Source organism: Ixodes scapularis, unplaced genomic scaffold (assembly GCF_016920785.2).
Source record: "Ixodes scapularis isolate PalLabHiFi unplaced genomic scaffold, ASM1692078v2 PGA_scaffold1__304_contigs__length_218370807, whole genome shotgun sequence".
Lineage (NCBI taxonomy): Eukaryota > Metazoa > Arthropoda > Arachnida > Ixodida > Ixodidae > Ixodes > Ixodes scapularis.
This window is the reverse complement of record NW_024609846.1, coordinates 102,376,248-102,403,378: the sequence shown is the minus strand read 5'-3', so window position 1 is coordinate 102,403,378 and position 27,131 is coordinate 102,376,248. Positions and strand designations below refer to the sequence as shown.

Below are 27,131 nucleotides of genomic sequence, written 5' to 3'. Positions count from 1 at the left end.
GCATTTTATCTCCCGTTATCTCGCTCTTAGTCAACGGTCGTTCTTCGCGGCCCCGAGATATCTCGAGCTAGCGGCGGCGAAGTCGTGGAGCGGACGGGCGTTTCGCGGGGCTTCAGAAACTTTCCGGACTTTGGTAAGTGACTTTACGCTTTTGGGCGATTATTGAGCCAAGTCGAAAGTGTGATCCAACGGATCTGTTTTAAGCGCGAGAACAAAACTAACGTGGCTTCTTTCCTCCAGCACATGAGTCCTTTAGGAAGGTATGCTGATGGGCCTATAGTTCCAACTACGCGGCAAGCGAGTATGCGCCAAGAAACTGAGGGAGATGGTGAGATGAGAACGGTGCTCGGACATTAGAACGCCGAGCTTTGGTTGGAATGAGTAGTGCGTAGACCGAAATCTAGCTGCCTTTGGCTCCCCTGCACTTGTCGAATGCGTTGGAATGCGAAAGCCGGAGTCCGCGGCGTTCTGCGTTCGAAGGTGTTTGTCAAGTGTAGTGGAGACATAGGCTGCTAGCTTTATAGCTCTACCCACTAATCAATCCAACCAGAGCTCGGCGTTCCTACGTCCCGCTTGTCTCGTCTCCTCCTGTCTCTGTTTCTCGGCGAGAAAGACAGACAGAGAGAGAGAGTGAGAGATGGAGTTGAAGAAAAGGGGAAACGTCGTTCATTATTGTTGCCATTATGCACCTGTGCGGCGTTGTGTCACCGTCGTTGAGGGAGGACGAAGATCGAGTGGGGAAGAAAAGAGTGGATAGTGTAGAAAGGGATAGATAGCTCTAGAAGTCTCGTCGTCACCTCCGCCGCGTGCCCGCCCGGCACCACAAGGTCCGTATAGTTGTTTGGGGCGCGCTGCACGGGCTGGAACAGCCCCGTGTCTGTCAGAGTTTCTCGGCGCATCGATTGCACGCGACGTCTAGGAGAGAGGCCTTTGACCTTTGGCAGGCTTATGGTTTACTGCGCACCCCACACTTGCACTTGCCGAGACGTATCATGCCGCTAGCGACTCGAATATATACACGTGCACCTGCTTTTTAAGAACGGTAACTGTAGTTTTAGGCACGTGAACTTTAAACAACGTGAGAGTGTGCTACGCGAACATATGATGATAGCGTTGAGCCAGTACGCCCAGGCATTGCCGGCTTCTGTAGGATTGCGCTACAAACAAAGAGTGTTAATGGGGTGAATCAAAGGTTCGCCTTTGCTGTCAGCTGCTGATCCCAAGGAGGAAGACACTGACGTGAAAGACTATCTCATCGGTTAAACAAGCTTCATGTGCGGCAGAAGTTTACTGTGCAGACATCATTAGAATCCCACATGTATTCGACTAGTATCAAGGTCGTCCAGGTGCCGTGACTGAAAGTTCTGCCATCTAGTGAGGTTGATGCGATTCAGAAAACTTCCAAATTGACCGTAACCAAATCGCAAATTATGAATTTGCAAAGCGCTGTTCGATCAACGCTGACAATGGGGCTACATTTCAAAGCAAGTCCTTATCACCCTATTGAAAAAACCAGCTTAAGCTGGTCCCAGCTTCAAGCTGGGTTATTGCCCCAGCATGCCCAGCTTGGCATGCTGGTCATGCTGGTTGATCTGGTCATACTGGTCATGATGGTTGATCTGGTCCCAGCTTCAAGCTGGGTTATTGCCCCAGCATGCCCAGTTTGGCATGCTGGTCATGCTGTTAAACTGGTCATGCTGGTGAACTTCCCAACCAGTTTAACCTGTTTAAATTAATACACAGAATAAAAAAGCCAAGCTCGTCAGAAAAGCCAACTCGGCATCCAATTTATTATTTTCGTACTTGCGGCAGCCTCACATGAACTCAAATGCTACACATCCTCGGCGCTGACACAGTACTAACCGACGCACAGATTCTCGGTGCAAATTGTCTACAATGTTAATAAAACCAGATTGCTTATCTCTCAACACGAAAAAAATACTAGACACAGGCCAAAAACAGGCAATAGCAGACGAAAATACTACACGGACGAGAGAAGCGAACCTGGGTCCCGCCAGCGATGGGGGCGAAGCGGCAACTTGCGTGGTCGGCAGAGGCGAGGAAATCCGTGTGGCTTGGATGGCATTGGCGATACTCCTCGGCACCGCCGTCATTCTTGGGCACACACACGTTCGAAGACACGAAGCGACGCCGCAGTCGGGACGTCTGACATCTTCCCGCACTGAACGGACTGCCGCTCGCTGTCTTCTCAAAACCCGCTTCGCTTGCACCGTCGTTCAACTAGTCTCCAAACAACGCGCACACAGCCGTCCCTTCGATCTGCCCTCTGCCCAAGCTATCCAAACGCGTCTTCGATTCTCCGTTTCTACCACTCTCTCTCTCTCTCTCTCTTTTCTCGCACACAAAGGTAGCTTGCAGCGCGCCTGACGCGCCCGGTGGTCTACCAAAAACGAGAGGACAAAGAACAGGACGTGGCCTCGTTCCAGCAGCCGACCTTGTCGCGCGCGCTCCCAGCAATGCCAGTTCGGCTATCTCTAGCCGACCTTGGCGTGCGCGCTCCCAGCATGACCAGCTTGACCACCACGATTATTATTTCGACCAGATTCACCAGCTTGTCTCCCAGCATGACCAGCTCGTCTCCCAGCTTGACCACATTGGCTCCATGGAAAACCAGTTTGACCAGTTAAGACCAGACTGGCTCCCAGCTACACCAGATTGAATCTAAAACCAGATTCGAGTGAGACCATGCTGGTTTTTACTTAGACCAGACTGACCAGCTTAAATTCCAGCTTGCCCAGCTTAAACCAGCTTGATTGCCAGCTAAACCAGTTTAATTACCACATTGACCAGTTTGACCACCTTGATTACCAGCTTGACCACCTTAATTACCAGCTTGACCAGTTTGATTTTCATGCTGGTTTTTCCAATAGGGCAGTTATAAGCATGATCAATCGAAACGCAAAGAGCATTCACATTCCAAACCAACAAAGGCGGTAGAATGCTTGCTTGAACATAAACATGTAATTAACACCCCGAACAATCGTCGCTAACGAATTGCGTCCCAAAACATAGATAAGGTAAACGGTCGCGTCATCGATGCCAGGTATGCTGAGCCTGCTCCTTCTTGACGCCTGCTGTGTTAGAAAGCACGACTGGGGGGGGGGGGGGGGGGGGGTACGGTATAAACCGCTCGTGCCGCTGCCAATGTCGTGTTTCACGTTCAGGAAGTGATTGCTGAAGGCAAACGAGGGAGACTTGACTACGAGTACCACCCTCTGCCCTGCCACCACCTCCAACAGCATGTGGTCACCGCAAGAGATGCAAGGCGCCCAGTCGCGTGATTCTGCTGTCAGCCTGTGCGTCCAGTGGAAACGAAACGGCCGTCGGCCACAACGTGTTGACATATCCCACCTATATCCAGCAGCATTAAGCTATTGGGCCTAGTGGGACACACTAGAGTTAAGTGACGGACTTCTGTACCGACGCTGGGAATCACACACTGGTGACCGAGTCGTGTGGCAACTTGCTGCGCCACCTGAATTCCGCGCCCAGATATACCGACAGCTTCACAGCAGTCCCGAAGGAGGCCATTTTGGCATCAGCGGTACCCTTCAGAAGACACGTGAGCGTTTCTACTGGCTGCAGTGCCACAACGATGTCAGGTTGTGGTGCCGTCAGTGCGATCTGTGGGCTTCGCGAAAGGGCCCACACAAAAAAGCTCACGCGCCATTGCAAGAACGCGTCAGTGGAGCATTATTTGAACGGGTCGCCATAGACGTTCTAGGTTCCCTACAACGAACACAAACTGGCAACAGGTTCCTCCTTGTCATTTTCGACTATTTCTTAAGATGGCCAGAAGTTATCGCAATTCCTGACCAAACCGCCCCTGTCGTGCAGATGCTTTGGTGACCCACTGGATAACACGGTACGGCGCACCCTTGTCATTACACTCGGATCAGGGACAAAACATCGAGTCACAGGTCTTTTAAGATGTCTGCCGACTGTTCAACATCACGAACACAAGAACGAAGCCGCTGCATCCGCAGTCCAATGGCTTCGTGGAGCGTTTTAACCGCACCATACTGCAGCATTGGCGATGTTCGTCAACACCCATCAAGACGACTGGAACTGCTTCGTCCCTCTACTCCTATCGAACTGCAGTTCACGAAGTCACCGGGTTCTCCCCACCATGATTTTATGCCGTGCGACCTCGCCTTCTCAAGATCGCCAGACCGTTCCTCTGACCCCGCATCTTATGTTGGTGACTTGACGACCCGTCTTGAGCGGACATACGACTTCGTTCGAGGGCGCCTGTCTTTCGCTTTCCAGAGAATGGAGGCACGGTACGACGAGCACACCACACAAGAAATGTTTCAACCAGGAGACAAAGTGTGGCTTAAAGGAGCTGTGCAACGATATTCAATTGGAATGTTTTTCTCTCTACACGAGCTTACTGGCACACCTGGGACTCAAGGATACTCACACGCAACGCCACTGGCCAAGAAACGCCTTTGTTGCGGTGTAATTTTAAAGACAAAAGCGATCATTTTCATTCAATCTCTCCTTTGCAAAATTTGATGACGTAACTCGGGGATCGCAGTACACCCAAGTGACGATATTTGAATGCGGCTCATAGATTGGACCCGAGCATTGCGTGGGCACTCGACTTGGGCTCGTGACAATTGCTAGCTCGAGAAGCATTCGGGTTGTAACCCGTGTCCAATCGCTGCAACGACGACAATAGCCGAGCCATAACAATGTCTGGAACTCAGCGCGTGTCCTGCGCTTTGCCAACCCCAGCGCGTGGCTATGATCAACACTGGCGGCATATAATCGGCTCCAGATCACGTGGTCGCTTGTTCTGGCTGCGAGTTGAGGGGGTGAATGCTGCTCGTTTTTCTTAAATTTTTTTCTGGGACTTCTATTGCGTGAGGTGCAAAACGAACGCGTGTTTCATAGGTCATTAACGTTAGGGATCCGTTTTACGCGGTATTTGTGCAAAGTACAAAAATTGTTGCATTGCTCCTTTAACAACCCTCTGCAAAAACGAGGGCTTTCGCCCAAACTCACGGTGTACCCAAACTACAGCGTAACTGGCAAGGACCATTCATTATTGTCACGCGCTTGAACGATGTGGTATAACGCGTGTGACGAAATACTCGTTCGCGCATGCTTGTGGTACAGTGTTTTAGAGAGTTGCAGTGGCAAGAGCGGCGGCCACCGCGTGAACATTTTGCGCGTAGACGACGCCGTAGCGCTGCTGTTCTGAGCAACGTTACCGGAGCAAGCTCAGTTTCACAGAGCCGTATATGTAGAGAGTTTGGCCATTCGTTGGGAAATATAGGAGACAAATGAAGCGGCGCCATTAGCCGAAAGCGGGCTGGGCGTGTTCCAGGGCGTCTTCAGAAATTCGAATGTGACCAACCAGAAGCCGGAAATAATACCCTGGCGGTGGTCGCGAGAAACAAACCTGATAACCGCATTGGAGTAACTCTCGATGGCTGAAAATATGGTACACGTGATGTTTCAATCACACCCATCTAAAATGATGGTGGAAGAGTGCGACTAGCGGAAAGATCGACATAATCCTTACGCCAAACGCCGAGCGCCGGGAATCTGCCGTCAGAGCGGTCACACTCTGTCCGCGCAAAACAGAGTTGAGCGGCGCATTCGTATCTTACATCTTTCTGCATGATCATAATGAAACAACACGTGCACCCTATTTTCAACCACAAAGAGTTCCTACACTTCACTCTTACGCACTTATTAAAACCATATACGAACAGAGACCTTCGATGATCAATCGGCTCAGAACTGTTTCTCGCTACCACCGCTAGGGGATTCTTTTCGGCTTCTGGTTGGTCAGGAGAGCATGCCAAGCCCTCTTTCCGAGTCTGCCGCACGCCCTAGCTCTGCCCGCGCCTCCCATTGACCAAACTCTCTACATATACGGCTCTGCAGTTTCTCAGCTCCGACTGCGACGTGGGCTCAGTGGCGGTCACGAGAACTAGCAGCGCCGCAGTCGAGTCTTGCTTCCGGATTGTCTAGCCCGCGAAGCTTCAATAGCAATACTTGAGCTTGGGCGAGTTGGCAATTCATACCACTTAACAGCGCAAGGAAGCAGACGCACACAAAAATAAATTTTAAACGCCCAAAGAAAGAACACTCTTAATGCGCTGACTCTGATATCTATGGTGTATTACGCTTCATCTTCATCATCTTTTTTTGCTATTATACGCTTGGAAGTAAAAAAGAAAAGGAAGCTCTCAACGCGGTGGTAGCAGACGACGCGCGAGACAGGGAAGCAAGATACCACTGCAGCGCCGCTAGTTCTCGTGACCGCCACGAGAACTAGCGGCACTCCTTATTCTCGACTCTGTAGGCGAGAATAAGGAGTATTCTGTGGGCGCCATATTTGTGGGTACTGTTTAGAGCACATGCTCAGAACGAGCTCACATCAATAGGCTGCTAAGACCTCCACTCTTGGTGGTGCGGAATGCACGTTGCAAAAGAACTGCGGAAGCTCGCCATCCGCACGCGCTCAGCATTCGCGCACACAGCTATGGCCGCCAGTAACAGAGCTCGCTGCAGTAACGTTGGTTCTGAGCCCCAAGAATGTGCCCCAGTCAGCTTCGTCGTCGGCGCTGCTCGGCGTGTACTACTGTGGTTCGACTGGAGCTTTCTGCGACGCAGAACAATTGCTAATGTGAAAAATTGTAGGTTTTCCTTTGGACTAATGCCTCTAAAGTGTGTGCTATCCTCTACTTTCAATATTCGCGTGTTTTTGATGGAGATAATTTGATTATTATGGACTCCCCTTCCCTTCCCAGTACTCACAGGTCGTTCAGCAACGCTATCACTTGGTCTGCACGCTTAATAGCTGTGAAAGAAACCACGCGATACTGATATAACAAGTAAAAATAGACAAATAAATCTCAATAAATCTCTCACTTTTTTAATGGCGAGGAACAATAAACTGGTGTATTGTTTTTTGTCATCGTGTTGCTGATGCGGGGACCAGCGTTGTGTGAGGTGCAAGTCCGAGCGCGTTTGGGAACTGCCAAGGTGCCACTGCAACTGGCGAACATATAGCAAATTGTCTTTTGTGGAAGGCAGTTTATAATTAAAAAATACCTCGATTGGGGGAATACATGAAGCATTAAAATACAATATGAACACAAACTTCAACAACCCCTAATATTAAAAAAATCTCAACTCACTGCTTTATGACTTCTCAAAAGTGGTAATACACTTCATCGACATACGCAGCAAGCACATGACAGATATCCAGCAACATACTACGCAAAAAGACTACAAAATAGTCATATGTTGTGGCATAGAATCCTAACCTTTTCGCCATTGACGATGTGCACATAGTCTCGAAGGATAGGGCGTGGTTCAAAACGTCTCTCGCACACCGCTGATGTCTCGGCGAGGCGTTTATCTTCTCGATTAAGATTTTTTTCCCACTGTAGTTTGCGCGACTCCTCCTTTGGCGCACGAAACAGCGACGGCTTACGATCGCTGGTGCTCCAGCTGGCCTTGTTGACCGGGTAGCCCGACTTGCATCCCGGCGCGAAGCAGTCTGTGTGTCTGTCTTTTTCCTTGCATTCATGACCGTGACGGCAACGGAACGGGGAAGACTCCCCACCACTACACTACAAACAAAAGTGCTACGGTGCTACGTTAGGGAGAAGCGTACCGCCTCAACTTCGTTGTCTTCTTCGCTCATCGCTCATCTGCCATCTGCCACAAATTCCGTTTCAGCTTCGGTCCAGACGCAGCCAAAGCTACAAGCGCTAGCTCCGGGCTTTTAACATCCCTGCCAAGCACGCGCGCTCGTGCAGTGCAAGCACTGTTCTGGGCCACATGCTCGCACTTGTAGCATCGGCTGCGTCTGGACCGAAGCTGAAACTAAGTATAGGACTCGGAACTGATCGTCTTCACGTTGACAGTCTTCACGCGACCCATTTAAGCGGGCGCCGCTCTTGCCACTGCGTCCTCTAGAACACTGTACTTTTGGTTTACAGAAACCGCCTTGCTCGGTACGAGGGCTGCTCAGCTTGAACCGAACTTATTGTCATTTATTGTTTTGTGAGGTGATAGTGCGACAGAAAAAGAAGAAAGGTTCGGATTGCAAGGACAGAAGAGAACACCAGGGGCGAGATACGTTTAAAATAAAGCACAAAAACATGAATATTTTGTCTGCATTATAAACGTTTAAAACAAGTAAAAGGTTAAAGGGTGCGAACAAACAGGACGAAAAAAGACACGTACGACACGGATAGGCGCCAACTTCCAACTGATTTATTTGAAACAGGAATCATCGTCAAACTTGATCCCAATCGCCTAAACACATGCAACTGAAAAAAATTCTTATCGCTCATTACACACATCCTTCAAGAAACACAATTTCTTTGGTTAACAGATAAAGAGATGACATGCTTACACATCTGTCAGCCGCTTTGTGTATACAGAAAGCTTCGATTAGTTCTCTTTCCATCATCTCATTCCCTTTCTTGATAAGCCTTGTGCGTTCTAACAAAGGTTTGCACCCACATCGTTTGCAGTGCTCCTCAAGATGCCCACCCGAATTATTGCCCATGGCAAGCTTGTGTTCGCGCTCTTTCAGTAAAGCATCGGCCGGTCTGAGCGATGTAAACTTGGCCGCAACTAAAAGGAATATCATAAACTCCCTTAGGGCCGGTTGCACCAACGTCGCTTATCTTAACCCAAAGCGGCGCTTTCCTAAGCCGGCTTAGCGCCCTAAACCGAGCTTAGGTAAGCACTGGTTTAAATTCCGGTTGCACCAACGTTAAGCCGGCTTTACAGACGCGCCCCTAGCTAAACGCTGGATTTGCGTAGGGAATCTAGGGACAAACAGAGCAAACTAGGGAACGCTCAGAGCGACGAATACGATTGGCGGAGAGGAATCACGTGATATAAACAAAAAAAAGAAAAACTGCCGTAGTAGTCGTCGTCGGCGTCTGCTTTTCGCTGTATTTCTTCGGTGAGTAACAAATTAAAGGTCTCCAAATTCGATCATTTTTTCGTTTAACTTTCAATAACAGAAGTCAAAGCTTCAAATAAACACGAATGCTCTTTACATCTGTGATTGTGTGTTTAATATCGGTTGATAACAGGATATTTTGACAGTGGTAGTAGTTTTCGTGCTCACATTTTGAGGCGAAGGAGCCATCGGGGGCCCCAAAACTCACCGAACGCGAGAAGGACACTCTACTCACTACATCGCTGAAGACACAATATCATGGATATAAGTAGGCAGGTAAGATGACTACTAAAACCAAGTCAAGCCTGAGACCGATGAAGTTCACAACAGTGACGAACTCGCCACGGCAGCTGCGAAAATGCCCGGAAATCGTCGAATAGATGTCGTCGAGAGGTCAGGTCACGAGACCTTGCATCGACGGTACTCGTTGCTATCAGCAAGGTGACAGAACTGCACTGTACCGTCGTTGAACATCCGCTGCAGCCTCAAACGGACATCAGTTTCACACTGTCGAGTTCAGAAAAAAAAAAAAAAAAACTCCCACTAGTACATCACATCGCGCTGATAAGAACGGTCGTCTCTTCGCATCACCTGCCCCAGCCTGCCCCGATACAGCAATGAACGAATCTAACATAGTAGTCGTTATGATTTGTCGTCGCCACGAATGAAAGATATAAAGCAAAATATTCCTAAAAAATCGCGATCACCAAAAAAGTTACGGAGGACACAACAAGGCGCAACTTTCAACTGAATTTTATTGAAAACGTGTTCCGGTATATAGTCTCAACCATCGTCACAATGACAACAAACGACAAAAGTAAAGGGAAAACACCATCACAGAGCACAACTCGGAAACAACAGTATCCCGTTCTCGGGAAACGAATGAAAGATATAAAGCAAAGTATATAAAAAAAAATGCGATCACCAAAAAAGTTACAGTTATGGAACGATACAGTTTTCTGAAGCCAAGATTCTACTCGCGAGATAAGGAAAATTCACTGAAGATTGTCTCAAAACTCAGAAAACGAAAGAAATTGAATTTTCGCTGTTTTATTACTTAAAAGCGCCGCAATCTAATGCAAACGGCAGAGGTGTCGACAATCAGCTGATCGCCGAGATCATGTACTGCCACTATTCAACGCGCTGATCAGATTGAAGGATACGCGCTGCAAGTGTAAATAAACAAGGTGGTAAATAACAATACGTTACAACTATGCGAAAATTAGTAAGTACATACGAATAAGCTCGTTGACAGAAGAACCAACGGGAATACAGACGTGAGCCCCACAGCTCCGTACGTTTCTCGGTTAGGGCTAACACGCCCTGAAAGTGGAGAGCCAACTTGAAAACAGGGGTCGATAAACACTTCACGCGACAATATCTTGCATCCTTGTCACAATCGAAAGTCATTTTGTCGAGACTTTCACGCTGATGTAGCCTAAAACACTTTGCACAACTAATTTCGTCCACCGCGTCGACCGTGACAAACCAGCCGCCATGTTTTTAATCCAGGATTAAGAAACAATCAGAAGCAAAGCGCCCAATGTTGGGCGCTTAAGTTAAGCGTAGTTTAGTGCTAGGTTTAGCGATAAGCGAGTTTGGTGCAACCGAACGAAACCGAAACTAAGCTTAAGTTCCCGGCTAAGCTCCGCTTTGCGCTAAGCGACGTTGGTGCAACCGGCCCTTAGTCACGTATTCGGTGTATCTTGTTACATGTTTTTTTGAGCACACTACAAACTTTCGTTTTGTCACCGCGGAGCATACCCAGACAACACCCGACATCCTCAGGACGTCCTCTAAAGGTACAAACGTCCTCACTGTTTTCAAGACGTCCTCAGGACATCCTGAGAACGTCAGTCGCTGGATCATCCTAAAAACGTCCTTCCGAGGACTTATTGAGGACGAAGGATACAAAGTTAGAGGCAATATATACGTCCTCAATTTGATTGCGTTTTTAAAAAAATAAATGAATGAAATGGCGGTAGTATACACAGTTCGCAGTCACTGCTCAACTAAATTTCACATAGAAATTATTACATGTAGTTGCGTAAGTTTAGGACATCTTTTAACTATAGTTTTGATCAAACAATTCTTTAATAAAACCAAGACGCACTACAATATTATTAGTTTTGTATTTGCGCAGTATTTCGAAATTCTGTTCCATTGGCAACATCCAATCTAGGTGGCGCAAGCTATTGCCTACTACAAGGCAATTATCCACCCATCTGAGAGACTCAAGCAAGCTAAGCCAAGCCTGGACAGAAACAGGAATAGCGTCGAAGTTGATGATGGCTTGATAATGTGGATGCTTGGGCTAGTGGGTAATTCATGCTTGGATAGAACAGCGCGGATACAGTCACACTCACAGACACACAAGAAGGAAACAGACTCGCTGCGCTGATTAACAACTCGGTGATATATTTCTTCCTCATATCGTCATCTTCTGCTCCTTCGCCGTTAATGAGAACATTTTAAATTTTTAAACACCAGAAACCAAATAGCCAATAAACATTAATAAATAAATCATCAATATATAAATAAGTCACAACTAAAAGAAATAAAACTTCAAGAAATAAATAAAGAATTTTTAAGTTTAATTTTTAATTGTAATTTATTTCCTAAAAAAATAGTTTTTAACTTTATTTTGTTTTTGTTTTTAACTTTCTTAGTTTTATTTATTTTTAGCTGTTATTTATTTATTTATTATTTACTTATTAATGTTTATTGGCTATTTGGTTTCTTATGTTTAAAAATTTAAAATGTTCTCATTAACGGCGAAAGAGAAGATGATGACGATTTGAGGAAGAAGAAATATATCACTAAGTTGTTAGTCAGCGCTGCGAGTCTGTGTATCCGCGCTGTTCCATCCAAATTGATTATGGCAGCAATGCAAGGCAGTGACAAAGGTTAGTGTGTTTTTAAATGTAGTACTTCCTCGAAATGGCGGAAAGCAATGAACGGCAATTTCGGCGGGAAAGATACCGGCGCGTAAACGAATGGTTCGAGCTTTTCAACTGCGCGAAAGTAGACTCGGTAGCAAGGGTATCTTCCTCGCACGAACATTAAATGTGATTTTTTTCTAGACCATCTTAGCTTTCTGCTGTGACTGTCATCACAAATCAATGTTTTAGGAGCAGTGAAATCAAATGTTGAGTGCGCAAACAAAGCTGACGTGGAGACCATCATCAAAGTATGGCTGCACCACGCTGGAGAGAAACTGAAAAAGCTGCAGTCAAAGGCCGGAGTTGTTCGAAATGATGGTAAGTTTCTCACATTATCTGTTTTTATTATTAATGCTTATGAAATTGATTTCTTTTTTTGTAGATCCCGCTGGCTATTCGGACTAGTGCTGGCCAAGATGCGAAGCCAGGCAGCACGTCTGGTGCAGACATTGAAAAAAGTCATGAATAACATTTGCTCTCCAATAAAGTATTTCTTGAACAGTTACCTTTGTTTGCAATAATGAATGGCACGATCATGCTCATAGTTACAGGCTAAGAACATAGCGCAAGGAAGTACGCAGAGGAGAAAGCCGACAGGATGCTGGAGGGGAGAAGTTTTCTTCTCTCCTCTTCAGCATTCCGCCAGCTTTCTTCCTCCTTTCCCTTGCCCTATGTTCTTAGCCTCTCACTGACTAGTAATCTAGAGTTAGTGTGTAAATTTCACTTTAGAATAGTGCACCACAATGCATTTTTTTTCTGCAGGCAGCTCTTGCAGGCATCTTCAGGTTCAAAATCCAGTTGGAGAAAACCTAGAAACAATAAAAATGAAAGCATCCTAATAGCTCAGTGAACAGCTGCACCTGCAGTGCATTGTCCTAAAAATGTATTAGAAAAATCCTTGGCTGCCCTCCTGAGAACGTTCTGAGAATGTCCTGAGGCCGGACAATAGGATGTTTTTAGGATGTTTCCAGGATCATTTGAGGACATCCTCAGGACATCATAATGCCCTTAAAAGGTTGTCCTGAGGACATCCTGGTGATGTCCGAGTGTTGTCTGGGTATCTTTGAAAGTTTGCACGGGGCTGAGAAGACTACGTTAACTCTGTGTCTAATAGCAATCTTTTTTAAATTGTGGGACACTTCGGGTGCATATGGTATCACTTGCACTGGCATCTTGTCTGTCTTTTCACGACATTTGTCAAGGCCCTCTCGTTCAATTTCCTGTAGTAGCCTTTCACACCCACTTGTCACTGCTCTTCGGGTAACCGGCCCTCGTCAAGCGTGCAAACTGGTGATCAAAGCTGACCGGCAGTCTATGCTGGCAGCTTTTTGTAATGGCTGCGTGAAGGCAGGTGGATGCAATCCCCCGTTTTACAAGCTTTGAGTGGGCACTTCTGAAAGAAAGGAGGCCTTTCTTAGTTTGTGGATTTTATAACTGCAGCACAAATGATCCTTAGTAAAAAAGAGCTGTAAATTTTGAAACTGAATACTGCCATCATTAGGTATTTCCCAAGTGAAGTTCAGTCCGCCGGACAGGAAAACAAAAATAAAAATATTTATTTCTTGTTTTAGATTAAAGAAACGCTAATCAGAACGCTTCACGCGAATTCAAGCAGAAGCGACATAACGAAAGTCTTATCGGCACCGACATCACAATGGCCGTTTTCGCTGAGCTTTGGCCAACGTTATTAGATTAGCCCAGTTATAGAAGCGTTCAAAGACGCTGCTTTCACGAGTACCCCACTTCACTCACCATGACTCGGCTCGCGTCGTTCGACGCGCCACACGGCTGCTATGGTAACCGCAGTGTATTCTATGGAATACGTACGTTTCGGGGCCGATTGGTCTAGCGCACACCAGCTCAAGGCACGTGGAGCGAAAGCTCGCGCTGCAGAACCCAGGATCCCCTGCCCTAGTGCCACTACACTGCCCGTTTCGATCTGGATGAGCATCATACCGGCGTGCGGTCGTGTATCACTACTGCGTGGTGCACGTTAAAGACCCCAGGCTAAGGGTTGTACTGCACTGGTTAAATTGCTCATCTACAGCTGGGAGACTCGTCGCCCGTTGAGGCAGACCAAGTTCTAGGTAGGGTGCCTTCATGTGCGCTTTGCTTAGGGTGGAGACATCTGGCCATTTTGTCCCACACTTTTCTTTTTCTTTTTTGTTCAGTTGCCCTTCTCTGGGCAACGTGTCCACAACAAGGAGGAACAGTCTCTGTTGCTACCTTTCTCCTCCTTTTTTTCTTAGAGTGCACTCAGCCACACTCGAACGCATATGTGTGAACCAGTCCTTAGATGCCGCCTTGTTATGTAAACAGTAACTGCAACCCGAATGGAAAACATAGAAATTAATACTCTGTCGCTTCTGACTCTTAGCTGACAGTGAATCATATGTGGATGTTTCTTGAGATCTCCGAAACCTCGGCATGAGGCATGAAGCATCATAAATAATCTTTAGCCTCCCGCGGAAAACTTTTTCGCGCCGACGCCGGTGGTTTGAAGCGCGTTCCAGAGAGCGCCTGACCGTCGCTGCGAAACATAGTGGCTTTTTTTATTTTTTTTTTTTTCATGCTATTGATCGCTTTGTTGAAAATGGAGGAACAAACCATAGTGGAAGAAACCGAGGCGGTTCGGAAACGTTGAGGCGCTTTTATTTAGAATTAAGTTAAAGTTCCTTTTTTTTTAATGTCGGTTTTGGCTTAGCTTGACAAAGTTGGGTTGGAAAATTACCTTTCTTTTTACGTTTTGCAGTGACCTTCGCGACTCCACTGGCCTCCATGCAACGCGGGTCGGCCAGCACCCGCGTGGCTGCGCATTTCCCGGGCACATGGGTTCGAGGGCAGTTCCACAACGTGCACGGTCCCAACGCCATCGTAGAATGGGATGACCAGTGGATGCGGTCAGTATACTTCACAATGCACGACACCTCGCTTTATTTCATCTTTCACGCGCGTTGTAGCAGACTTGGGCACGCTTGCGGGCGAGTTAGTCTGTGTTGAACAGAGGTGAGTAGATGTAAGTGCTTCTCTCCAGGCTTATCGGGGCATTCCAGTGGGCCATTCATTGTCGAAGCTATAACTCGAGAAAAGCACTCTGAAGAGGACCAATAATTAAAACCTTTTGAACTGCTTCTTTTTTTATTTTCATGTAGTGGCAAGTGTGTCAACACACGAGACGCGTGGTCTTTGCAGATCCTTGAATGACATAAGGACATCGTACTGGAACACTCTAATGAGCTAATTTAGACATTTTGTTCTTCAGAATGGTCCTCGTGTAATGTTTCTCGCCTTCGCACAACCGTGAATTTTACTGCTTGTAATAAACGGAATTTTACCTTTAAAATCTATCGCACCAGCACTAGATTAGCGAGCAGCGGAAGACGCAGACAACGGGTAGTGCGATGTATACTAGACGAGGTTACAGTTAACTAGAGTATAGGGGCAGTGGAAAAAGCGTCGGCGGCACCCCGTCGGCCATATGTGCAGCTAGAAGTGTAAAGTGCTGCGAGTGGCGCTGTTGTCGAAATCCGGAGGACATGGCTACTGTAACATGGGATATGGCGTCGCGTATGTTCTCAGATGGTTCTGTAATTTCTATGGTCGTTTTGGCATTTTGTTTCGTGAGTGTCAAGTGCTTGGCATTCTGTTTGCATAGGTTCGAGTCTTGACGCTAAGCAATGCAAACGAAGAGAAAGTAGACGGATGCGCACCGCTACACGCCAGCATGCAAGACTGGTTACCCCGGTTTTCACTGCATTGCCCAAGTAAGCTTTAAGCAATTATTCATAGACGTTGAAACACCCATAAAGCATACATATGCAGCACTAATGAACCGCTAAGATCAAAAACAGCTACGGTTGGCGCGAACTTCGATGGCAGGAGTGCTCCGGAATCGAACACCAGCGCTACCTGGTCGGTTCTACACATAGCGCCTCACCTGGCGGCCGGCTATTTTCCCGCTGCTCCTACTCTAGTTCACTGTAACAAGGTAAGTATTTCAACCAGGTAATTTGTACGGCAATATTTCCTTCAGTGTTTGTTCCACATATCCAAAAGGCCGAGTTTTTTGTATTTGGTCTACTTGTGCGAACTGTCGAATTTCGTGTAAAGAAGAAAAATAAAACAAAAAACAGACTGAAGTCGGGCTCCACAAAGTATGCCAGGCTTAAAAACAACAATTGCAGGCTTGATCGCAGCATTTTAATGTGACATCGGACATCAATGAATGGACGGATTAATGTGGGATTACGATTGTCTTCAGCTCAGTCGGTGTCCCTGAATTACAGGGTATGCATTTTTTTCTAGATGTTGCGTGTACTTTTAATAAACATCACGGCTCAGTTTGGTTTTGGGCGTCTACGGCAAAACCGAAACTATCTGCTAGAGGGATGGCAACACTGGTATTCAGCTGCACGGCCGCGACGTGACGTCACTGTAGTGCTGCGATAAGCGGTACAACGTACGGAATTGGCCACAACTCCACTGCGATGTGCCGTCACGGAGTGCTGCGATCCTCGTCGTTCACTGCTCCTTGAGTGAAAGCTATCCTGCTGCTACCCAAGTGCTGATTGTTGGGCAAGTTGGTATGGTACGTTAGAAAACATGATTGCGCTTTGAAGACAGGGACATAGGAAGAACAGACACCACAGAGCGCTGCTACCCGCTAAAAATCAGCTTGTCGCATCTTTAAAAGGGTCATGAAACGATTTTTCTACTTCTTCCTCCTAAGCTTTAATCCTCAACTCAAATGCGCATTGTGAAATCACGTCGTCGTGACATTCTTCGGCACTGGCGCGATGACTCCTGTACCCTATTTTACCTTATGATGTACCGCAGGAAAGGCTACAAACGCGAACTCCTTGCTCTGGGGCAGATCTCGGCGGCACAAGCTCTCGTGCAATAAGGGCAGCAGCCAATGCTATGAGCTCGCGCTCCTAGCCTTCGCTGCGGTACAACATAAGGTGAAACAGAGTATAGCTTCCAGCGTGCTTTTTATGCACACCATAGAACTTTTCATTTCCCAGTGACGATAAGTTCCGTCAGGGCACTCATTGGCCACGAACGCGAATCCAAATATTCGTCGACGGATTGATTGTTGACGAGCGCATACGTCGGAGTGACGCAGTTCTCGTGTCCAATGCTTGAGCTGGGCTCGGCCGACGTCAGGGTGACACCGCTGACTCGCTTTGGGAACCGCGGATGTATCCTAGTGAAAAGGCGGAGAGCTTTCGAAAGAAAAGAAGGTGCAAAATAGACCGCTATCATTTCAAATGTTCGTACCGAAAAGCTGGCTTTTGACTTTCTACCCTTTTTCTTTTGGCCAACTAAAGGATATGTGATTAGTGAAGTCCCAACTTAAAATCATTCATCCCAGCCGAAAATTCGTTTCATGGCCCCTTTGAAATCAGTTTTATACTGTGTTTCAGCTTATAATGTACCGCAGGAAAGGCTACAAGCGCGAGCTCCTTGCGGAGGGCACATCTCCGCGGCACAAGCTCTCGTGTGTTAAGAGTAGCTCCCAACGCTATGAGCTCGCACTTCTAGCCTTGTCTGCGGTACAACATAAGGTGAAACGGAGTATAGTGGAGTACAAGGCTTCAATTTGACGTAATATTTAGGCTGTGATCATATTTCGTGCCACTAAAGCGACAGCAGTCATTTATTTTAGTTTAGTTCCCGGAGTTGCCTAAGTATTTATAAATAACCTGTCGAAGGGTGCAGAGCTGGGACCCATCGGCTGTGAGGGATATCAGGGGGACTATGTTGCACGTTTTGGACTCCCAGGAGACTAGGGAGAAGGAAGTGACGTAGGTGTGAATGAACGTATCTTAGCAGCACCACGCAACGCGTCATCAGCGACTCTACCAATCAACATCCAAAAAACGTTGTCGACGTCACTTCCTTCTCCCTAGTCTCCTGGGAGTCCAAAACGTGCAACATAGCCCCCTGGTTGGCTACTGTCAGGGCACACTTGGCGTACTCGTACTCCGTGGATGGAGTCACCGTGACGTCTGCCCTGGTGTCGACCGTGAAAGCCAGTTTCATTCTTTTTTGGCTTAACTCTTGCTCCTATTTGGTACGTCATATCTTCGAGCTGTGTTTGCTGTCTGTCTGTCTTTCTAGGTTTAGTCGGCCGTCCGCATTGACGTACCACTCTAACCTAGTGCCTTTGTCCTCAGGTTCCTGGCCAAGCGCTTGGAAACGAGCACTGAGGGAGGGGCGTTCGCCTTTTCCTCTAAGCAGATGTCGATCAACGAGAAGCTCATGGTCAGGGTGACGGGCGTGGACAGGACCTTCGCACGGTCTTTCACGTTCGGTCTGACCACCTGTGACCCGAGCGCACTCGAGGACGAAGCTCCACGGTTGCCAAACGATCACAGGGCGCTCCTAAACCGACCGGAGGTTTGGGTCTTCAAGGAGGACGTCGACAAAGACTGCGGCGTGGACGACGAGTTGGTCTTCGTGATAAGGGAAGGCGGTAAGCAATATATGATGCCGGCAATCTTTTTTTTTTTTGTTTCTTTATTTTCTTTTCTTTTTTTTTTAGAGTGGGGGGCGGGGAGGGGTGTTTGTAACAGGTGGTGATTTGAGACAAAGCTAGCAATGAATATACAAACTAGAGCACTCCATGGGCCGGAATTTTTAGGCCCGGCCCGACCCGACCCGGTAGAGGCACGGCCTGGGTCCGGCCCGGGTCCGGCCCAAACTCGATAGAATATTTAATTTCTAGGCCCCGCCCGACTGGGCCCGAGCCCGATAGTGTATTTAATTTCTAGGCCCGACCCGGCCCGGGAGAGACACGGTCCTGACACGGCCCGGGCCCGGCAGAATTTTTTGACAGAAGCTTGAGCCCGGCCTGAGCCCGACAAAATCTTTTTTTTAAATATAAGTCTGAGCCCAGTTCGAGCCCGACAGACTATATACATGAGCCTGAAAAGTTTGCAGGCTTTAACCTAAAATTGTGAAGCATAAAGCGAGCATCTTTGATTTATATCAATTTTCAACTTGGACCAAGTTTTTTTGACACGATAAATATTCCGACTTGGACGATGTAGTTTAAAAAATATGGGCGAAATATGCGCTTCATAAATGAAAAAAAAAAAAAAAAAAATCTAGGCAAAATTTTATCTATGCTTTTCTTGAAGAGATATTGAGACTCTTCTTTGCTCAATTCGTTTCAGAGAGAACGTTCCTCTCTACATGTTTCTGTGAAAAAGCAACCAGAACCACTCTAGTGTATCTTCAAAAGTCTGTATAAGGATACATTTATCTACATGGTAGTTCGTTTATCTTAGGTGGCCTATTAAGGACCCCTGCACAAAGTGCAATTTCTAATTAACTTTTTTTTTTTTTTTTTTTTTTTTGTCTGGTCTCCACAGTTCAAAAGGCATAGGAAAAAGAAACTCATGTTGCACCCTGTGACTGGAGTGCTCTCGCTTTCTTGACCGCACTTTCTATACTATACTGGCGGAATCCATACGTTTCCCTTTATCCACGGGAAAGAATTCCAAAAACAAAACGTCCGTCATTTTTTTTTTTTTTTTTTTTTGAACGGCGTCGTAGGTATTTTGCGTTTCGCTTGTTTGTTTTTGTTAAATCTAAAAGTTCAATGAGCACACTTTTTCTTACCACCAATTTGGAATTTACGGCACACGACTGCCCAGCCACGGCCCGAAAAATATTTTGTTTAAGCCCGAGCCCAGAACGGGCCTGAGAAAATGCCTGCTACCCGGCCCGAGCCCGGACCGCGGCCTCTCCGGGCTCAGGCCTTTGGGCTGGCCCGGATCCATGTAGTGCTCTAGTACAAAGTATACGCGTTGTAACATGTAAAAGGTACTTTTGAGCATTATTCATGCGCTGCACGAAGTAGTTCTTACAAGATTTGGTTGCCGCGGGAAAAAACGATGATTTTGGCGTTTGAAGCATCTACGCCTTGATGAAGTGTCGTAAAGCGAATGTAGGATAGTGTAGAAGAACTTGTAGTTGGGCTAGAGCCTTACACCATGATATCCAACATAGGATGCACCCTACATTTGTCCTAATTAATCGGATGAAAGGGGAAATTAATAACGTTCCACGAGAAGTCACTTATTTTTTTATTTTTTTTACTACGGTTTTTGAGGTTATAGAAGTATAGTGGTTTCTTTATTATCACGGCGATGCAAAAGACATGGAGCACAATGAAGAAAAAAGAGCTTGCCGGCCATCTGCCACATCACGAAATTACAGGAGAGCTCTAAATTTTAATTAATTTATTACGCCCCATTCTTGAGGCGTTAAACTATATATTCTAGGACAAAGTTTTGTGAAGTTTCTAGGTGCTGAATATTTTATTTCTCAAATATGCTCGCTTTGTTTTTGGTTTTTCAAAATATAATGAATCCGCAAGCTGAATTAAAAAATAACCGTGTCTTTTTTGTTTCTCTGTTTGGCAGGTAACGTGCAGTTTTCTCGCAACAATCGGGCCTTCCGAACTATTCTTCAAGTAGGCGACTCCCAACGGTTCTACGCGTTTTTTGATGTCTCGGGTCGCGTGACCAAGCTAACGTTTGTAGGTGAGTGGCAAAGGAGCTTCTTTCTCAATACAGGCTCTCAAAGTTTCTACGGGAGGGTTATATTACTGCTCATTAGTCAAGGGGCTCATACAGTCGTATCTACTATATTGGACGTTATTAGCTGTGGCACGCAAACTTGGGTTATTTTAACGAGGCTTGTTGTTGGGGCTAGTTGGTGAGTAATTCCCAGGAAAACCATCTTCGTGTTCATCTCTGTTTTGTGATCACACCTGTACCGAATTTTGCCCTGCCATTAGTAGTTACTCGTGGCATAACTTATCGCATTACGATAACCATCAAGTGATGAGAGGTTTGAGTTTCCATTTAAAAATAAATTCCCCTCTTCTATTGTCCGAGGAAAAATGTACTAAGCAACTCCAAAGTTAACTGAAATATTTCTACAAAAGGAAATGTTTCTATGTTTGTTCACCCGGAGATATAAATCCTCAGTGGCACCGATCTGTTTTTAATATTGTAGAAACTAACCGGGCACAAGAGACGCAAAGCGAAGCGTGTTCTAATAAAACCATTGATTGATTGATTGATTTCTTTAGCATCTATTGCTACATCACCAATGTCACTGCCGCCGGCCTACGGATCCCCATGTGGCGGGTTCAAATCCCGGCCGAGGTGCCCGCAATCTGACGGAGGCTTATTGCGGAGAAGGCGCCGTGTAACCGAGCTTTCGGTTGCACGTCAAAAGATCCCCAGGTGGTCGAAATTAATCCTCAGTCCTCCGCTGGGGCGTGCCAGATGCCCATCGTAGGTTTGGCACGTAAAACCCCCAAATTTGAACCAATGTCACTGCGGTATTAGTTTTTAAGAACACCTAAGAATGAATCACGAAGCAAGACGCGTGGAGATAACAACCCGTCGTTTCTTAAGCTCTCGGTGACCATAGTGACAGTGAGAACGCCTTTTTAAACACCAAGTTTATTGTTCGTACCTATATTGAGAACCTTTCTGCACACCCGGAATATAACCTTTTTTTTTTTTTTTTTCCTTAGGAACTCAGCTCGAGACACCCCGGCCAGTGGCAGGACTGGGCAGGACTCAAACGCAGTTGACAGGCCAGGCGCAACATGTGCGAGGTCAGTGCCTCGTTCGAAGTTTCAGACATGTACGTATACATTACCGAAATGGAGTAACTAAACACCGTTATCGGTACTCACTCAAAATAAGCACGTTACTCGTTACTACAATTCAAAAGGAACGCGTTACCTCAACTTGAAAGTAACGCATTATTTTCTCGTTACTCTGAACGTGTCGTTTTTTATGAAGCAGTGACCGCTTGCAACGGCCAGCCTGCAACAACCAGGCTGCGCCCGGAGAGTGGGAGCCCACTTATATAGCCTTTCTCGTTGTAACTTTGCAAAAGGTGAACAACAAGCCCCGCATTGCGTGCCGAAGGATTTGATATTAGCTGCGTATACGAGCGCAACGCGCACATATCGGAGCATGACACAGCGAAAAACCTGATACTTCCTCGCAGTAAAAACACGCTCCGGTGATACGTAGTCACTTTCCGATTGGCCCACCAGGGCAGTAGCTTCCGACGTACTCTCATGTTATGCGATCACGACTTCATGCATACCCAGTATTTCTTGCTTCAGACAGGCTAAGCGGCACAACCAGAGCAGTAGCTCAGGTTTGAACAATGAAGCCGCCATTCTCAGGCATGCCTAATGTTTCTTACTTCAGTCGCTAGATAGCGCCATACCAAAAAGCATTGCAGGTTGCCTATATCTTTGTCGTCTTTAATAATTTTTTGCTTTTCAACGCGTTCATTCAGGGATAACTGTACCTATACTGACATACGTTGTGAACATCTTTTTGATGGTTTAGCTAGCGTTTTTTCGTCGTGCAAATGACGGGCACGAGCCGGGGTGAGTATATTGTACTTCGTATCAGCTCGAATCCAGGCACGGCCTACGCTACGAGAAAATAAGGCGAATTAAGCAGCGCCAAAATCGCATGTCACTCGGCTTTTCTGGTCATGATTGATTCAGCGATGATAGAACACGTACAGAAACATCGCGAACACGATGGATGATGGCTCGCTTTTGACGCTGTCGGTTTGGTCCTTTCAGCTCATTCCGTCGGCTGCATCTGGGCCTAAAATGAAAATTAAGTATAGACCTTTCCATCGCCTATCACCCGGGCGAAAAATGCTGAGTCACTGAGCTGTGGACGTATGCGCAGCGTTTGATATACCACCCAGAAGGGCAACAGCACTTGCTCGGAAGCCGTTCCACAGCCCAGCAGACAAAAATGGCAGCGCACAGAAGGCGAATTTAGCGAAGGTCTACGCTTGGCTACTTGTGTCTTACACGTTTTCCTTCGGAAGTATCTAAATACCATTACTTGTTACTTCACCAATATGCGACAAAGATATGTTACTTGTTCTTTCCCTTAAAAAGTAACCAGGTTGTTATTTGGTTGCAGAAAAAGTAACTAGGTACATGTCTTCTAACGCGTTACGTACAATACTGCGAGGTAATCACCAGCTCCGCTTCTATCCACTATTTTGATGCTAAAAACTGTTTTTGGTTATCGGAAATCAATTGAAAACACTTCTTTATTTTTACTCCTTGATGCACCTGTGGTGCTGCCGTGGTTGGGAAGTTGAGTACGGGAACTCGGAAGGGGAGCTACCTCCGTTTTTATACGAAGGACCCTTCAGAGACGACAGTGCTGGAAGCGTTCGTGGTGTCTCGCGGCTTAGATTTATTGTGCCAGATGTCTTGAAGTTGGCTGCCAATTGTGGGAGCTAGATCACCTCGAACGGAAGCGGGGTCTTCCCGCCGCTTCTGTCCGCTTTCGAGCGCTCTTGCATGGACGGTGGGAGAGCGTGCGTCCTTGGAAAGTGCTCATGACGTAGACCACGAAACGGAGCCAGCCTCATTCATTCCTGGTTGTCAATCAATACCTATGCTGCTGTTGTCACGTTCTCCGTTCCGAGCTGCTCAAACGTACAAGCCTCTCGAAAACTAGAAAGGAGGCAAGGATGCTGGTGGAGTGAAACTTGATCTTCACCACCCCTGGGCGGTAGCCCAACAAGGCGACACAGCGATAGCGGGCGAGCGGATGGACAGACAGTCACATTGTCAGGCCGTGAGGGGCGTGAGTTTCGACGACTGACGAAGAGCTATATTACGATTGTTGGAGTGGAACGCTATCATGAAGTCATTTGCAGTTGTGGACAGCTGGCCCGCCCCGCGTCCCCACTAGAAACGTATACGCAAGCGCACTGCATGGGCGGATTAAAGAGGGGGGGGGGGGGGGGGGGTGAGGCGAGCGACCGCTCTCCCTGAAACCCCCAAGGTCAACTTCTTTAAGAAAAAAATTGATATACAGCAGACAAATTTTAATTTTTGGTGACAGCAAATACTGGATGAACAAAATAGATTTGGGCAAGGTTTCGGCCGTCATGTCAACTCTCTGTAGAACCCCCCCCAGCCTGGCCCATAAATCGGCCTCTGGAGTTGGAGTTCACGAGGACACCCATTTATGCCCATTTCTCACGCTATTACATTTACTGAAAATGTACTCTAGAAATGGAGACGATCTTATATTCACCGGGTGAATTAGGACATGAGTATATTTATCAAACTTCAGAACAGAAACTAGGACTTGCTAACGATGCTGCTGTCCGCTTTACAATGTTATTTTTATTGATTGAGCGAAGGCTGGCGCTATTCTATTTCTGATGAAAGACACCGTCGCTAAGCCAGTTTTAAATAAAAATCTGCGTAATATCCTATGTTCAGAGAGACTATGGGCGCAACTTGTACAGAAAATCATAGTTGTGGTATCCACCACAACAGTTTTAATTTACGCTTGCGGTCGCTTTGTTCACATTTATCGTTATGTAGGTTAAGACTTTTGTGACAGGCCATTCAGAGTGAAAGGCGTGTATAAACGAAGAAGCTTGAGACGCACGTTACCACAGGCGGGCAAAAGTAGCATTAGAAAACCTAATGAGCTTATTAACGTACTCTATATACACCCAGGTCGACAGCATCGCCTGTCTTGGGTGTTGTTTGGGCTGGCGGCAGTGGCGTAGCTAGGCCATCTGGTACCTGGGGCCCCTATGTCTTGGTAGCCCCCCCCCCCCCCCCTTTCCACTCCCCAAGATCGCAACAAACAAATAAAGGGGGGAAGGGGGGGGTACCGGGTTCGCCTGGTACCCGTAGCCCAAGAACCCCCCCCCCCCCCTTTATGTCACACCACTGGGTGGCGGGGAAGCAGAAGTTCGGTGACCGCTGGAATCAAAACGAAATCTCGAAATCAGCCCTCAACAATGAATTCTGTGTTAGATGCGCAGGTTCTTATAGTTCTGTTTCAGAACGAAATCGTTACGCTTGTTGTGCTTACTTTTTCGTATGTTATGACAGATCGGTTCCTTCCGTTCGTAGTGTGAACATAGCGTAAGAACAAAAGAACATTACTTAGAAAAAAAATTAGTATGGGTGCGCGGCGGTTTTTCTGCAGTTGAGGTAGCGTAACTTGCGTCGAGAAAAGCCGCACGCTCCGGCGTTCCCGCTCTTACTTTTTGCGATAGTCCATTTATGAACATAAACTGGTGCGTTGTACAAGAGCTTTGATTGCAGTGCGAAACTTTGAAACGTAGTTGCATTGCCTTGCAATGGCATATTAACAAAGTCCTAAAAAAATGCAAAGTTTCTAACACGTACAAGAGGTGTGACTTACGATACTAACCAAGTTCTAATGATGCACGCAGATGCTTGATCTTTGCGAAAATGAATTAAGCATAAAATACCACCAACACCAGGGCATAATGTTTCCGTTCGCAATTCTGTATCTGTAGATTGCACTGGTGTTCAGCGGTCCATGCTGGTGCTCCTAAAAACACATTTATAAATATCATTTATGAAACAGTGCACCCATAAACACACTGCGTGACATTGTTTTAACAGGGAACGCGCTTTCGACTAGGTCTTCCCAGCCGCTGTCCGTTCACGAAGTGCATGGCGAAAATGTGCTGCTGGAGAGGAACAACAAGGCTGCTTCTCGCGTCAAGGGATATTGCAAGGGCATCGTGTTCAGCTCCCGTCCTGTCCAAGTCAACGAGAAAATAAGACTGCGGATTGGAAAAGTTTTTTCCGGATGGAGTGGACTTCTTCGGTGAGGCAGGATTTGCGCTATACGCCCTTACTTTGCTTTAAAAGGAGAGTTCCACCGCGCGCAGGCATCACATCCTAGAACCAATCAAAGCCAGTCAACAGCCTTCTTCACCTCCATGGAATGTCATCTCACTCGGACGGCGCCAGCTCAGCGATTGGGCCTGAGCCCGACGCTGAGCGGCTGCATTGGCAGAACACGAGGTTCTGTCGAACGCTGACACAGCGTCCGTGTCCTATCTGTGTCTGCGATTGATCTCATTGTGATGACGTCAAAATTCTAGTCCACAGGCCTTGATTATTCTCGGTGGTGTTGCCGCGGGAGACTACACAATTCTTATTACGAAATCAGTGCGTATGAAGCGACCCTCCCTGAGCACGTCAATAAGATATATTCCCAACCACTCACTTCCTGGGAAGATCATGAATCTTAAGAGTGACGCACTCACGCCACCACCAGCAGCGAATCGCAAACAAGTTGAAACAAGAAATTACTTCCAAATGAGTAACCGAGAAAACTTCTTTACGTCGCACGACGAAACAGACCGTGGGCCATTCTGCATCCAACTCTCCGTCCCATTCTGCATCGCTTTGTCCGCCGCCCAATGTTTTTAAACTACAGATAGATTAATGTGTGCTAGTGATTGGTAAACGTTCTGTATCGATACACCTGTATCTAGCATCTAGCATTTTATTAATAGGAGCCAGCTTACGTCATCTATTATAGAACACTTACACTCCTTCTAAATAGTTCCAGTTTATTATCTCGTTCATCATTTTAGTTTTGTTTGCATAATTTTACGTTTCCATTAACCTTTTCTGTTAAATGTTTTACTTTATTTTTGTGACCTCACTATTTGATCACCGATTATTTCATTACCGTCAAAGCATCCTGGTGCTTCCACAAAAACTGCTTCCCCTCACGGAGGGCAGGACCAAATCCCATGCGTTTGTCGTTCGCGTTTTCTTTATTTTTTGTTTTTTTTGTTTTCACATTTGCACGCACCACTAATTTTATCCATGTCTTCAAATCTAACTCTCGGTTTTTTTTACTTCAACAAACCAGCGCGAGGGCCCTTTGCATGTTACAGGTCCACATGCTCATCAAGTGTTTTTTTTTTTCCATTGGATCATTTTCATATAAACAAAGCACCTAGAAGTACGCCACACCCCGGTACTTTCTTTCATATGTATATGTTTTCTGCAGCTTTTAGTCATTCTTTCCAAGTTTTGTGCCTTCCGTAGTACTCCAGAGGCTTCCCCTTGACATTCCTGTTTCATCCCACCCCCTACTATTTCATCACACTCCCTTGAATTCAGTAATGAGGGGAGGCCCTTCCGTGCATTTATCTAACATGAGTTTGCAACACCATGTATACTCTGAAAAGTTCGGTCGGCAGTTGCACCACATTTTCCCTTTTCATGTCTAATTACTCTTCCCTGCATGCCTATAAATCCTACGTTTACCGGCCACGCATGCTATCTCCAACAACGGGGAAGACCCACTCGACAAGGCAGT

General features: G+C 46.6%; 1 protein-coding gene across 1 annotated transcript; it reads left to right on the top strand.

The window, feature by feature from the left end:
• Positions 1 to 21,535, top strand: LOC8031334 (protein neuralized). Its single transcript, XM_040217926.2, has 5 exons — positions 1 to 133; positions 14,666 to 14,813; positions 18,093 to 18,388; positions 20,349 to 20,464; positions 21,476 to 21,535. Exons 2-5 carry the CDS (start codon positions 14,692 to 14,694, stop codon positions 21,533 to 21,535), a joined length of 594 nt encoding a protein of 197 aa, XP_040073860.1. The 5' UTR covers positions 1 to 133; positions 14,666 to 14,691.
• The last annotated feature ends 5,596 nt before the right edge of the window (positions 21,536 to 27,131 follow it).

Coding starts and splice junctions, on each gene's coding strand:
- LOC8031334 (XM_040217926.2), top strand. CDS start 14,692: ATGCAACGCGGGTCGGCCAGCACCCGCGTGGCTGCGCATTTCCCGGGC. Junction 14,814..18,092: donor TGGGATGACCAGTGGATGCG/GTCAGTATACTT, acceptor CTTTGTCCTCAG/GTTCCTGGCCAAGCGCTTGG. Junction 20,465..21,475: donor GCGTGACCAAGCTAACGTTT/GTAGGTGAGTGG, acceptor TTTTTTCCTTAG/GAACTCAGCTCGAGACACCC.